The sequence below is a fragment of the Ambystoma mexicanum genome, chromosome 5q (genome assembly GCF_040938575.1).
Source record: "Ambystoma mexicanum isolate Mex_15411 chromosome 5q, UKY_AmexF1_1, whole genome shotgun sequence".
In the NCBI taxonomy this organism is placed as follows: domain Eukaryota; kingdom Metazoa; phylum Chordata; class Amphibia; order Caudata; family Ambystomatidae; genus Ambystoma; species Ambystoma mexicanum.
In genome coordinates, this window is record NC_090933.1 from 1,287,688,378 (window position 1) to 1,287,702,393 (window position 14,016).

At 46.9% G+C, this 14,016-nt stretch overlaps 1 protein-coding gene across 1 annotated transcript in view; it reads left to right on the forward strand.

The window, feature by feature from the left end:
• The first annotated feature begins 208 nt into the window (after positions 1-208).
• The window catches only part of LOC138498394 (CD276 antigen-like), a 716,033-nt gene continuing 702,225 nt past the window's right edge, over positions 209-14,016 (forward strand). Inside the window, exon 1 of the mRNA XM_069622166.1 lies at positions 209-327. Within this exon, the coding sequence (XP_069478267.1) occupies positions 282-327 (46 nt within the window). The 5' untranslated portion in view covers positions 209-281. The remainder of the gene's footprint in view (positions 328-14,016) is intronic.

The window sequence follows — 14,016 nt, forward strand, 5'->3', positions numbered from 1 at the left end:
GTCCACCTACTGGTACCAGCAGGGCCCGAAGAAGCCGGGCTGCGAGGCCTCGCACTGGCATCCTTGGCACCTGTAAGCACAGGGAGGGTGTGGTAGCAGGGGGAGGGGCTTGGGATGGCAGTAATGAGCGTGTAATCTCATCTTCCCGGCAAGTCCCGGTCCAAAGGTTGGGAACGCCGGCTTCACTGGGTGTGTGCGGTGGGTAAAGTTCGGTGAAACCGAAAGAGCCCCCCAGCAGCGAGGGAAGGATTCGCGGACCCGTGCTGCTCCCCGCTCCCGACATGGAGGTTGGGGGCGCCCTCCTTTTTCTCCTCTTCAGCTCTGCCTGTGAGTAGGGGACCCCGCATCTGTCCTGCATGGGGTTTCTCAGTGTACCCTCTTTGGAGGCTGAGGGATCGAGGTGAAAAGGGGGGCGAGTGCTGGGGAGGGGGAGAACCAGCCAGAAAGCCTGGGCTGGGCATGGCGGGTGGTAGGAGCGGCCGATTTAAGAAAAAGTGCACCGGGTCGGGGAGCGCGGTGGTGGGTAGGGGTGGGCCTTTGCTTGGGAAAAGTGTGGGGAGTCTTGAGTGCGTTTTAGGGGTAACCGTTGCAATCGCTTTGTTGTTCTAAGGCTTTTAAGCGGAAACTATGGCATTGGGGCGCAGGTAGGGAGGAGGGACACAGAGTCTGTAGGTGTTGCTTGGTTGGTAATGTGCCCACCCACTGACTGCCCATGGCCATGCTAATCCCCAGGGCCATTCCTGCCTCTGCCCGCCCTAGGGGGGCCAACTTTACAGAATGGCTTCACGAGGCACTTTAGACGCGGTAGCCACCAGAAGCGTCTGCAGTGCACATCGTGTCATGCCCTCTCCACCCCCATCCACTTTGTGGGTACATTTGTGGTAGATGGCATTTTTTACACATAATGCGAGGACACTCAAGGCGCTGCAAGAAGCGTCTCCAGCCTTTGATACTTAGAAGGCGCCACGGGAAAGGACTTTAGAAGAAGGTGCCATGAGCAAGCCAAGTGGATTTGCATTTATTTGTATTTATTTATTTGTTAAGCGCTGCCAAGCCCTGAGGCATCTGGGCGCTAATCCTGCAAGTTGCACAGGCAAGTAAATACAGGAGTAGCATATAGTCACGATACATCATGATAAAGCATGAAATGCCAAAAGCATCGAAAACAAGCATCAAATGCATTTTTTTCAAAGGTAAAGGATTTATTTTAATTATAATGGGTCTTAAGGGGTAAAAAAAACAGGGGTTGGGGACCCCCCATTAAAAAAAGAGAAATAAATGCATTCCATGCTTTTTTTCGTTGCTTTTTTTAGATGCTAAGGCCTTCAATGCAATCACTATAAACCATAAAATCAAATATTTGCAAAATATTGCCGATCAACAGGAGTCACAAGGCAGAAGTAACAAATCTACAGCAGGAAATGATACTAACATAGCGACTGAGTCTAGTGAATGTCATTGTGACTGAGGTAACGGAGCGGGCGGGCTGGGCTCCTGCTCGGGGAGCCAATCTTTAGTCTTAGTGCGAAATAGGGAGAAGGATGGCTCCTCTCTTATCGATACAGGGAGTGCATTCCATTTCTTTGCAGCAAGGATTATGAAGCTGACCCCGTCTCCCCCCCCCAGCATGTTGTTGGTTAAAGTGTGGGATGGAGACCCAGTGCGACTGAGCAGATCTGGTGGGTCGTGCTGCGGAGTGACGTGAGAAGGTGTTGGGCAAGTAGATCGGCGCTTGGTTGTAGAGGCACCTGTGCGTGAGTGAGAGTGATTTCAGATCTCTTCTTTGCTTGATATCGAGGCATTTTATAGTTTGTCTAGTTGCAGTGATATGCTGTTTTCTAAGAATGTTGCATGCAGCTCTAATAGCGTTATTTTGCATTTTGTTGAGAGGTGCCCTGGCAAAGCGCATTGCAATAATCAAGCTTCGATAAGACTAATGCTCTTGCTACTGAAAGGCAATTACTTGTCGTCTAGAAAGGGCGGCCGGCCGTAATAAGCTTGCAGGTATGTGGACGAAGCCAAGGCCTTAGTTTGTCTCATTAGACTGAGAGCGGAGTCAATATAGATTCCTAAGGTTTTCACATCGTTGGCTACTTTAATAATATTGCCGTCGATGTTGAATGAGGTGAATCGGCTGCCTAATTTATTCATTCTGGCTGTTTACCCAAGGAGGAGCAGTTCGGTCTTATCGTCGTTCAGACATAGCCCATGCTTTGCCATCCAAGTGTGTATAGTGCTGTAGACGTTGTTAAGAGTCTTACTGTCTACAATGTGCACCAGTAATTGGGATGAGTATCTGGGTATCATCCGCATAGTTAGTATGCGTGACTCCCAGATAATCAAGTGTATCAAAGAGAGGCTTGGTGAACAAATTGTAGAGAGTCGGGGAAACACATGGGGCCTCATTACAAGCATGGTGGTCCGGGAACTACGGTACCGGTAAGCATGCCGGTACTGTAGTTCCTGGACCGCCATACTACGTGCTCTGCTTGCGGGTGCCGTTTTACCCGCCAGGTTTTTCCTGGTGGGTGTAACGGCACCCGTGAGCAGAGCACGTCGGATGCACCGGCACAACTCTGCATGTGCCGTTGCAGCCGACCTCCCCATCCCCATTCAGCCCTCTGGGGCAGAATAGGGATCGGGAGGCCCTTGATTCCGGCACCCGCAAATGGGCAATTACCGGGTCCGCCGAGCTCGACATGACCTGGTTCTTGCCCATTTGCGGGTACCGGAAAAAATGCAACTCCAGCGGCACTTGTGCCCTTAATAAGGGCACGGCCACCGCCAGAGTTGTAATGAGGCCCATAATCCTTCTGGAACCGCGCAAGTCACTGGCGTCGGTAGAGCTGAAGCTAAAAGAGCAAATACCCTCATGGATCTGTTACGAAGGAATGATTCTATCCAAGTGTTTGCTTGGTCATAGAAGTGTGAGGCACATGACAGGTGTTTGCATAAGATTTTATGGTTTACCATGTCAAATCCCGCTGATAGGTCGAGTAGTAGGAGTAAGGCTGATTTACCCTTGTCTTTTAGGATCTGAATTTGTGTCTTTAAGTCAATGAGCGCTGTCTCTGTCCCTGGTCTAAAACCTGATTGTCTCAATCCTAGCAAATTGTTAGATTCCAGGTAATGCTGTATCTGAAGATAGGCTGTAAAAATGGAACTGTTGTGATAGGTATGCAACCAGACGTCCTTAGTGGGACCCGCGAGCAGACATCGTAATGAGGCGATAGAGGGTTAACGGTGCCGGCAGCTCTACCGGCGCCGTTAACCCTCTACCGCCTTCCTCTTAATGAGGCCCAGTGCCATTGAATGATGTGCCGAGGATCACACACTTTAGTTAGGGGTAAAAACAGGATGTGGGCCATTTAAGCAGTTGAACGCATATCTTCCATGTTTAGTTCATATATTTATTAAGGGGTTGTTGAAAGAAATGACTTACATATATAAATTGCCAAGGAAGCATGTTGAAGAAAGAGTAGGACTTAAGCTTTATTTTCCCCCATCCTGCAGGAAAGGTCACATACCGCCCCTCGCCATCCTCCAGGAGAGTTCACAGACCCCCATTCTGCAGGAAAGGTCACAGACCCCCCATCCTGTAGGAAGGTCACAGACCCTCCCACTCCTGCAGGATAGGCCAAAGACCCCCGTCCTGCAGGAAAGATCACTGACTCACCATCCTGCTGGAAAGGTCACATACCCCCCATCCTGCAGGAAAGGTCACAGACCCCCATCCTGCAGAGAAGGTCACAGACCCACGTCCTGCAGGAAGGTCACAGACCCACGTCCTGCAGGTAGGTCACAGACCCCCCATCCTGCAGGAAAGGTCACAGTCCGGAGTACCAGTCTTATTTCACACAGCCTGCTGCATTATGCCCCCTGCCCATTTCTCATCACCCCCTTTCACATTTCTTAAGGGCCAGAGTCCCTGCTAATGGTCCCACCTCCCTCCAACCAGGGTCCAATTGTTCCCATCATGATACTCTATTGACACAGAGCAACGTTTCAGGATGCTTTGCAGCCACCCCCCCATCCCCCAAAGGTCATGGGAACCTAGTGACCACGTCCATGCCCCTCGGTTGGTGAAAAGATTCCATCGGAACTTCCCAGACAAACCAGGGCCCAGGGGAAGAACAACTTTAGGAGGGGCCTTGGGTGGGGAGTGCTGTCATGATGCCTACCCCCACGCATCCGGACCAAGCCCATCAGCCCCAGGAGCAGGCATCTAGACATTTAGTAAAACCTCAGTTGCCCCGGCTAGGGGCTATCTGGGTTCAGTCCTGGCACCTTAGGCGCCAGGCTCATAGTAGGAATCAGTCCTGGTGCCTAAGGCGCCAGGCTCATAGTCATTACTTACCTCAGGCAGACCATGCTGCAAATGACTCTAATCCAACATGAAGCCTGAAAGGGACTATTTTTCTACAGGGACTATTTTTTACTCGGGTGTGGTTCGAGGGACTTCGTACCTGGGAGTACTTTTGAGGCTATTTAAACCACGCCCGACCAGCAACACACGCTTTGCGTTATTCTGCATCCAGCAGCGTAACACTCACCATGCCTGCAGCCTGCATCCAGTCTTCTGCCACGCCCGCCTCGAATCCGGAGCTCCTAAAACAAAGAGGAAAGAAAGGGACAAGGTTAGAAAACTAACTTATTTCTATTCCACACCTGATTCTGGATCCATCTTGTCTCCAACCTGTAAAGAACATCATTTCTGCATGCGCCGCACCTCCAGCTGCAGCGCCGCGCCATACTCACCAGTCTTCACAGCATCCTTCGGGTCGGCGCTGCCTCCATCATTTCTTCGCTGAACTTCGGCACCTAGGAGACAAAAGAAAACTACAAGGTGAGCCCAGGGAACCAACAAATATAATACTTACCACCATAGACTTACCTGATTTACCACCGGAGGCATCCTTTTGTGACTCTCCATATTTTCACGTGCCACATCTGTAAAGAGAGACAAAACAACACGTTTTCCTCGTGCAACATTTACCGGACAGCGCCGGGTAATACAGACTCTTACCTGAGCGCCACCAGCTGCCCCAAGAGCATCTTTTCACGAGCCAGCTGCAAGACAAGAAAGGAAGGGGGGAACAAGAGTGAACATCGGACATATTGAACTCTATGAACTTAATACTTACTGGTCCTCACCAGGAACCTCAGAGTCAATACTCTCCGGAACTCTCCCGAGCCTTCAAACCAGTGAAGTAACTGGAATCGACGCGCCCCTGCAAATCCACGCAGGATGGAGAGCTCATCTTTCAAGAATATAAGGTGATATTGCTGTGAGGGCATTTCGGAGGTGATTAGTTGGGGAGGACTGTGGGGGTGCCATCACTTGAATCCACAAGTGGCTAAATCCATCTCTCCACTTGCAGGAGAATATTTCTACGGGTTAAGCAGCCAAGATTAGGAGGGCAGGTCCAGTCTGTCATCGCTGCACTACGCATCACGTGGGTGGAGACCGTCGCTGTCCGGGTCCGACCGACGCCCCTGTGGGAGCCAGGTGAGCGTAACACATGCTGAGCACCCACTTTCACACGCAAGTGTGAGGAGAGCTGGAAAGGCTTTCATCAGGCCAGGGCGTGAAACAAATTCTGGCCTTTTGGCATCCCGCAGGGGTGGGGGGTCTACGCAGCGCGGAACACTGTTTGGCTCCCTAGTTTAAAACATCTCCTTATGAGAACTCTGTGCTCGCTTTAATCAAGCCTTACCATCAGGCTTTGCATTCAAAGTGCCTGCCAGTGTTTGTTCAAAGCAGTCTTCTGAGAGTTAATGGCTCTCATTATAAGTCTGGTACCGCCAGACAGTAATACCGTTCCCGGCACTTGGTCTGCCGGTATTACCGGCAGATTACAAGTCGCGGGAAGGGAGGTTAATCCCCATTCCATGGAGTCCCATAAATGGGGACTGCTGGTATTACCGGCACTGGTAATGCTGGTTCCGGTATTACTGGCACTGGTAATACTGGTGCTGGTAATTCTGGCTGTTTTTTGCCAGTGGATGCCTGACTTACCTCCAGATCTGAGCTGGAGGTAAATCAAGCTCACCCACTGGCAAACACGGAGAATGCCGGTGCGGAAACGTGGCAGTAGACAAAATGACCGGCACATTAATTCCACACCAGCATACTTGTAATGAGGCCCATTAATGACTTAATTGGATTTGTAAACATGCTAATGCTGTAATAAAAATGTCTTAGCACGCCTGCCTACAGCCACTTGATGTATTGTCCTGTTAAAAACAAGCCGGTCAAGTGGCACAGCGAGTAGAGCGCTCGTTTTGACATCCGTGCAGAGCTTTCCAATGCAGGTTCGAATCCCGGCAGGGCCAAACTTAGCCTTTCATTCTTCTGAGGTCAATAAATGAGCACCACGCACCGTGGGCAATAATAGGCAGCACTCAGATACCTGGATATAAATGCAAAATTATTATTAAGCATTTGCAAAGCCACTGAAGTCCTGTTTAAAACAAGCATTGGCAAAGCCTGTGTTTTTGGCCTGTCCATTCATTTTAAGCTTTTGCCAGGCACTGTTTTGCACCAGCTACCAACAATGGGTAGTGACTACCACTACGGCTTTGCCTGGCAAGTGCCTTTGCCATGCCTATGCAAAACCCCAAACAGTTGCCCTTGCCAGTGCTTGTTTTAAATTATAGGTAGAATGAAATGACTGCCCCTTGGGTTTATAGAACTTTGGTGCCGATTGGTGGCCATCTTAACTCTTTGATGCTGGCCTTACGCTCTGTGGTACCGTCCTTCTCGCAGGACATTAACCGGACCATAGCACAGGAAAACCAACTGACCTCCCCTGACTTCTATGTACAATTGAAAAGTAAAGCACTAGATTGGACAAGATTCATAACCTGGACCCTCTATGTACTAAGGAACGCTGTGCACTTTGTACCACTCAAGGATTAATTACAGGGAAACCCTGTGAACATTTATTGAAACCGCAGAGAAACAAAAAGGGGGATAACAACAAGCTACCTTTCGATATCCTCACAAAACTGGATCTCACACCATGTCCATGTATTCACAAACCATCAATCTTTTAGCAAATATAAAGAGATGGAAGGCTCAATTTTAACAAAAATATCTCATATATTTCTTATATTCTGTAATAAAACAGACCATTTGGTCACATTTGCAAAGCTCATCAAACATACAAATAAAAGTAAAAGAGACAATTGATCGACAATTTAGATGTTTGCGTTCATTCACATAATACTTTGTAAGAAAAAAGTGATGTTAGTAGCACATGGGTGACTTTGAATTAGCCTATTCGTGTTATGCTAAACAGTCCCCATTTTTCTTGTGTCGCTCATTAACGTGCTCATTGTTTTTTTATAAATATTTACTGAAACCTTGTCATTATAATTTTAAACAATTTATTATATTGCTTCGTTTTAACATTTTCACCTGTAATGACTATGTTGGGGCCTGGTTGGCTATACCATATGATGATAGAAAGTGCCGCTTCTGTAACAGTGACATTGAAACAGCTGGGCACATGCTTACTGCATGCCCTTGCCTGTCATACTCTTATTATAGGGGTTGTAAGAGTCTGGTTAGTCAGAAAGCCATGGCTGTCTCCGATCAATTTTGGGCTGCTGCCGATTCTCTTGCTACTGTCGGTGCTGCATACTCTATTTGGAAAAGAGTTCTTAATGATGTGCTGTAATTGGGCGTTAATGTGAACATTTATTGTCGTGTCTGTCTGCTGATAATTTTGTAATCTGTTCTTTTATCGTGCTGTAAGGCTCTTAGCTTATTTATTGACAATTGGTCTATGAACTCTGCATTGTATAATTTTTTATATGTTTGTATCGTGCATACGGTTTTAATTAACCATGATCACGTAAATAAAGAAAATAAAAAAATAAGAATAATTTGTAAGTGCCTGAGATTACCCCCTCTACCGTGCAGTTACTTTTCCCATCTCGATTTAATCTTCAAATCCATCCTAGTTTGATTGGCAGGAACACCACCTTTTCCCTGCATGTTGTGCGGGTGTCAGTCAAGTGCATTGAACGTTTTTCTCCTCTGATTACACAACAACAAGGGCTAAGAGATGCAAGGAAGCGAACGATTACTGTGAGGAACCCAAGGGTGTTCTCACGTCTTTTCCCCCTGTATGCTCCTCTCGGGTGGCCAGGGAAAGGCCATCGCTCTTGGATCCTGAACCTGGGGGTGGATATGCGAGAGAGGATCACCTGGGTGGAGGAGACCTGGGGAGTGGGGAGAGGACGTCATTAGGTGAGACATGGTATTCCCCATTTAAATTTTCATAACAAACCCTCATTCCCCAGGACTTTATAAGCTATTCGTCAGCCCTTTCCCTATTCTTTCCTTAAAACATTCCCCAAGAAACACCAGTTCAGCACTGGGAAGAGGAAGAGACCAACTCGAGAGACACATCGGGCCTTGTTACACGGAAGGCGGTAACCATGCCGCTATTTGCTGCATTGCTACCCCCATTCCGGATACCGGGTCCGGGATCCCTGAATGGAGAAATACCGGGCCATTCCGACCTTGAAGGGCCCGGTATTTCCCCATTCAGGGAACCCGGACCCTGTGCATCCCCATTCCCATTCGTGCCCCCATAGGGCTCAATGGGAATGGGGAGCATGCTAACAACGGGCCCGTTAATGATGGGCCCGTTGTTAGCATGCTGGTCCGCTCGCGGGACCCGCTAAGGATGCATGGTTTTACCAGGCATCCTTAGCAGGTCCCGCGAGCGGACCTCGTAATGAGGCGGTAGGGGGTTAACGGCGCCGGCAGCTCTACCAGCGCCGTTAACCCCCTACCGCCAGGGTTGTAATGAACCCCATACTCATTTTATTAACACACACACACATACCGGCCTCAGCCGTGTACTCAGATGAGGAGAAGGACAGCAAGTGTAAGGCAGGACTACTGTTTCAACAGTGAGCAGTCTAGTCCTTTTTGGAACAATCATGGTGGCGGAAACTTTAAAAGCCGGAATCATTGTGGAAATGGAGTCAGCTGTGGAAGCAGGGCTACGGATTGCTTGGTGCAAGCAGACCTCACCAGAGCAGCGGTGTGGCAAGCGGAGCGTTCAATACCCTTTAAAAGATGCAGAATTTATGCAGCGGGATCCTAAACTGAAGGGCGACGCAGGCTGGTGACAGACTGCGAGAGGGAGACCGGCGTGACCAACCGAAGCAGTCGTGTGAGTCCCGAGCTGCAGGACGAGCATCACTGGGTGAGCGAAGCCACAGAGAGCCACTTGGAGAATACACAAGGTGCCGCACAGGAAGGAGAGAACTCGTGGCAGCAGAGGACCTCACAGTAAAGCTGAAACAAGTAATGAACATTGATTAAAACAGAAGCACGCACTTCTATGAATACCGATTTGAGTGAAAGCAAATATAAGTATTTTTGAATACCGATCAGAGTGAAAGCAAGTTTGGGGACTTTTAAGTATTGATCGGAGTGAAAGAAAGTTTCAAATCTGCCTGATACAAAGAACTGTATTATAAGAGAAACAAGCATTGGCAAAAGCCAAGAGAATTCAAAAAGCCAAGAGAATTCAAGGAACTGTATGTTATGAGAAAACACGCAATGGCAAGAGTCAGGAGAATACAAGAAAGTGCATGATATGAGAAAACAGGCAATGGCAAGAGCCAGGAGAATACAAGGATGTGCATGATATGAGAAGACACGCAATGGCAAGAGCCAGCAAAATACAAGAAGTGCATGATATGAGAAGACACGCAATGGCAAGAGCCAGGAGAATACAAGGAAGTGCATGATATGAGAAAACAGGCAATGGCAAGAGCCAGGAGAATACAAGAAAGTGCATGATATGAGAAAACAGGCAATGGCAAGAGCCAGGAGAATACAAGGAAGTGCATGATATGAGAAAACAGGCAATGGCAAGAGCCAGGAGAATACAAGAAAGTGCATGATATGAGAAAACAGGCAATGGCAAGAGCCAGGAGAATACAAGGATGTGCATGATATGAGAAGACACGCAATGGCAAGAGCCAGCAAAATACAAGAAGTGCATGATATGAGAAGACACGCAATGGCAAGAGCCAGGAGAATACAAGGAAGTGCATGATATGAGAAAACAGGCAATGGCAAGAGCCAGGAGAATACAAGAAAGTGCATGATATGAGAAAACAGGCAATGGCAAGAGCCAGGAGAATACAAGGAAGTGCATGATATGAGAAGACACGCAATGGGAAGAGCCAGGAGAATACAAGGAAGTGCATGATATGAGAAGACACGCAATGGCAAGATCCAGCAGAATACAAGGAAGTGCATGATATGAGAAGACACGCAATGGCAAGAGCCAGGAGAATACAAGGAAGTGCATGATATGAGAAGACACACAATGGCAAGAGCCAGCAAAATACAAGGAAGTGCATGATATGAAAAGACACGCAATGGCAAGAGCCAGCAGAATACAAGGAAGTGTAACCAGTGCATTGTGGCCAAGTAAGCCATGATGCAGTGTAAGCAGAGTGTGACACAGGTGAATAAATCAAGCACCACTGTCAAGTTAAAGCAGTGGCTTAGTGTTAATGGAAAAGCAGCAAAGAGGGGGTACGGATTGCGTGACCTGTAATGGGTGGACCGTGTGGTTCAATAACTGTGCCTAGACCGAGTACACCCCTATATGGAAAAACCACTGAAAGCACCCATAAAGAAGCAGGTGTTTAAACTACAGCAACTCTCATGTGATTTTGAAGACAAGAAACTGAACTACCTATGTGAAAAGTAACAATATCATAGGAGCTAGGAAATATCCCAAGAAATTGTGTTGTTTTGAAAATCTGGGTGATTTGAACTCTTGGGGAAGAGAACCCTGTGCCTTATGAACTATTTTGAACTTGGGGAAGGGAAATCTGATAAGAAGCCAAGAGCTAGAAGAAACTCTGAACTTTGTTTTGAACACTACTTATTTTGATGTTGACATCCCAACACATTGTATACATTTAGACGTGAGGGCAAGTATAGGTTTTGGACACAGACAGACATTTGCTTTGGACCTCTTGACACAGGGAAATCCCACCTTAGCATGGGGCAAGTTAGGCCTTCAACCATCCTGCATTTTAAGTTAATAAAAGTTTGTGTACCAAACTTGAGTCTGTTGTCTTTGTCTTTCTGAAGACTGTTCATAAGTTCCTTGTAAAGTTCAATTTATCTTCCTTCAAAACACCAAACTAGAAAAACAGTTCTGTGGCCCTTCCCAAAGTTCAACCCAGCTCCAGGACAACACAGTACCAAGACACCAAAACTTCAGGTTCCCTTCCCCAAGTTCAGTGTCACCTTGTAAATAAAGCACCTTAATTACAACTCCGGAAATACAGTTTAAAGTTATCTAAGCTTAGCGTTCCCTTGCCCAAGTTCAGTGTCACCTTGTAAATAAAGCACCTTAATTACAACTCCGGGAAATACAGTTTAAAGTTATCTAAGCTTAGGGTTCCCTTCCCCAAGTTCAGTGTCACCTTGTAAATAAAGCACCTTAATTACAAATCCAGGAAATACAGTTTAAAGTTACCTAAGCTTAGGGTTCCGTTCCCCAAAGTAAGTTCTTCAGACAGAAGAATATCTTGCAACTTTGATCTTTTCACTGAGCCTCTCACCAGTCTGGACTCCTTTTCTCAAGTCCGGTGGCATTTCAGTTGTCTGCTTCCACCACAATGAGTTTCCTGATTTGTATTACAAAGTTCTCTGACCCGGGCGCAGTTTCAGACCAGAGGTCCGCCCATTACAGGTCACACAGCCAGGAACTTAGCCTTTGTTTTTCCTTTGCTTCTTGATAACAGCTCCTTGGTCAAGGGGTAATTTCAGACCCGAGGCCCACCCATTACAGGTCACGCAACCAAGAGTTTACAGGCTTTCTTCAAAGTTCTCACTTAGGTCTTTTTGGTTTCTCAATGCAGATTTGAACAAGGATGACTTTTGTCTTTCTACTTTCTAAATGCAGAGTTTAATAAGGATAGCTTCTGTCTTTTCCACATATATAAGTCACCGGCTCTAAGAGTTCAATAAGGATGGATTCTTTCTTGTAAATCAATATTCAATGTTCCTTAGGCAACCTTATTTTATTGAGATAAAGGGCGCAATCAGTTCCAGTGAATTAGTTTAGTTTCGTTCAGTTTATTCCATTGGCAATAGCCTTTTCCCAAGGGTTTTTACATTTCAGGATATTGCTCCCATATAGAAGCATTTCACAATGAACTATAATGTACGCGTTCACCTGGAGACTAAGCATCACTCATTTTTAGACTGATAGAGGTTTATAGTTTTAACAAGCGTGTCTTTCTTCTTTATGCGTGTACTTGGATACTTTGTATTCGCTCATGGGAAAACACACACCGGGGTGCTGTTTGTTTTCACTCACCGGTTGTGTTTTCTTGGCTTCCCAATGATCGGCTGCTTCTTCTGAGGTCAGGGTGTCACCACTTGCCCCTCAGACAGCCATGGGCTGGCACTTCCAGTCAGGGTAACGAGCAGTCTTGAGCCATGTTAAAGGAACCAACTTGACATGGCCTTCTTCGGATTCTTTCACCGGCTCCCTGGAGACACTGGTCACTCGCCAAGAGATTACAGTTGGGTTCCTTCTGCAAACATCCAACCTTTTGGTGCTCCGCTCTCCCTGGGACACTCATGGATCAAACTGGCCTCTCTGCTGGTGCCTCCTCTCCTGCGTCTCTCCAAATACTCCATGGGCTTCACCGTTTATACACCTGGGCTCCCTTAAAGAGGTTTCAGAGGTGCTCCACTTGCCTGGTCTGCCTGACCCCACTTAAGCCAATTATTGGGACATGCCTGACCTTTAGGCCTCTTCTTCGTGAATGATCAGGAGACAACATTCTGGGCAGTCTCAGGCAACTGCCTCTCTACGTACCAGGGCGGGAGTCGCACAAATACAACAACTATGCACCACTACTTAGTAGTGCAGAGTCTTTGGCATACGCCCCATAACAAGTGGGCACTGCGGACCAGACCGCAGTAAGATAACTAGTCTGATAGATATAGGAGCATATATACAGTGCTCTGCCTTTTATTTGCTTTGAGTTTCAGTTCTATTTTTTATATTTCTTTTAGTTTTAGTATTTGTACTACTTTTGTTGTTAGCAATATCAGGATGAGTATCAGGGGCTGAATACCTTTTTAGTACTCTTTGTTTACTGTTTAACTGTCCTTACCACTTGTACCTTCTTTGTCAACTATCATGCATGACTATTTCAGCCGCCTGTTATGTCTTTTTATGATCTGTTATTATTATTATTATTATTATTATTATTATTACGGTATTTATTGAGCGCGGACCTAGTGTATAGAAGCAACAGAGCACTTTACAGAGGTGTACAACAGATATGCAGTGGAGGATGGATACAAAGAGGAGGGGTACAGCTGTACCGGGTGGCGGGGAGGAGAGAGGCGCGCGTCGTCGAGCGAGTCAAGTGGCACAGATGGCGACATGATGGCCTAGGTGTTTAGGAGGAGAGACTCCTTCGAGAGGTGGGTCCTGAGTTCTTTTCAGAATTGTAGGCGCGTGGGGGCGAGTCTGATGCTGACAGGGAGGAGGTGCCATAGTCTTGGCGCTTAGGCAGAAAAGGCTTGTTTTCTGGTCCTTTCCTTTTTGTTGCCTTGTGTTGCCTGAAATACAATGTTGAAATTACAAAAAAGTAATAGTAGTTAATATTACCTATGACCCATCTCAATTCACCTCCCAGCTTGTAAATAGGGTGTTACTTATTACCACAATGCACCTTTCCTGAGAACACTGGGTTTTAAGTGGCACAACTTCCTGGAAGGGGTCACAGCCACGAAACGCAGTCTGGCTCAACTCTGTCCGCACTGTCGATGCTGATCCATGAACATATACAAAATACTTTTATTTATTCAAAAACACATACACTGCTCATATTGTCCAGTGAGTACAGTCCCACTTAAATTTACATTACTATAAACAAGATTTGCCAGTGCTTGGTTTTGTGGATGCCATTTGGAGTTTGAGAGCCCAACAC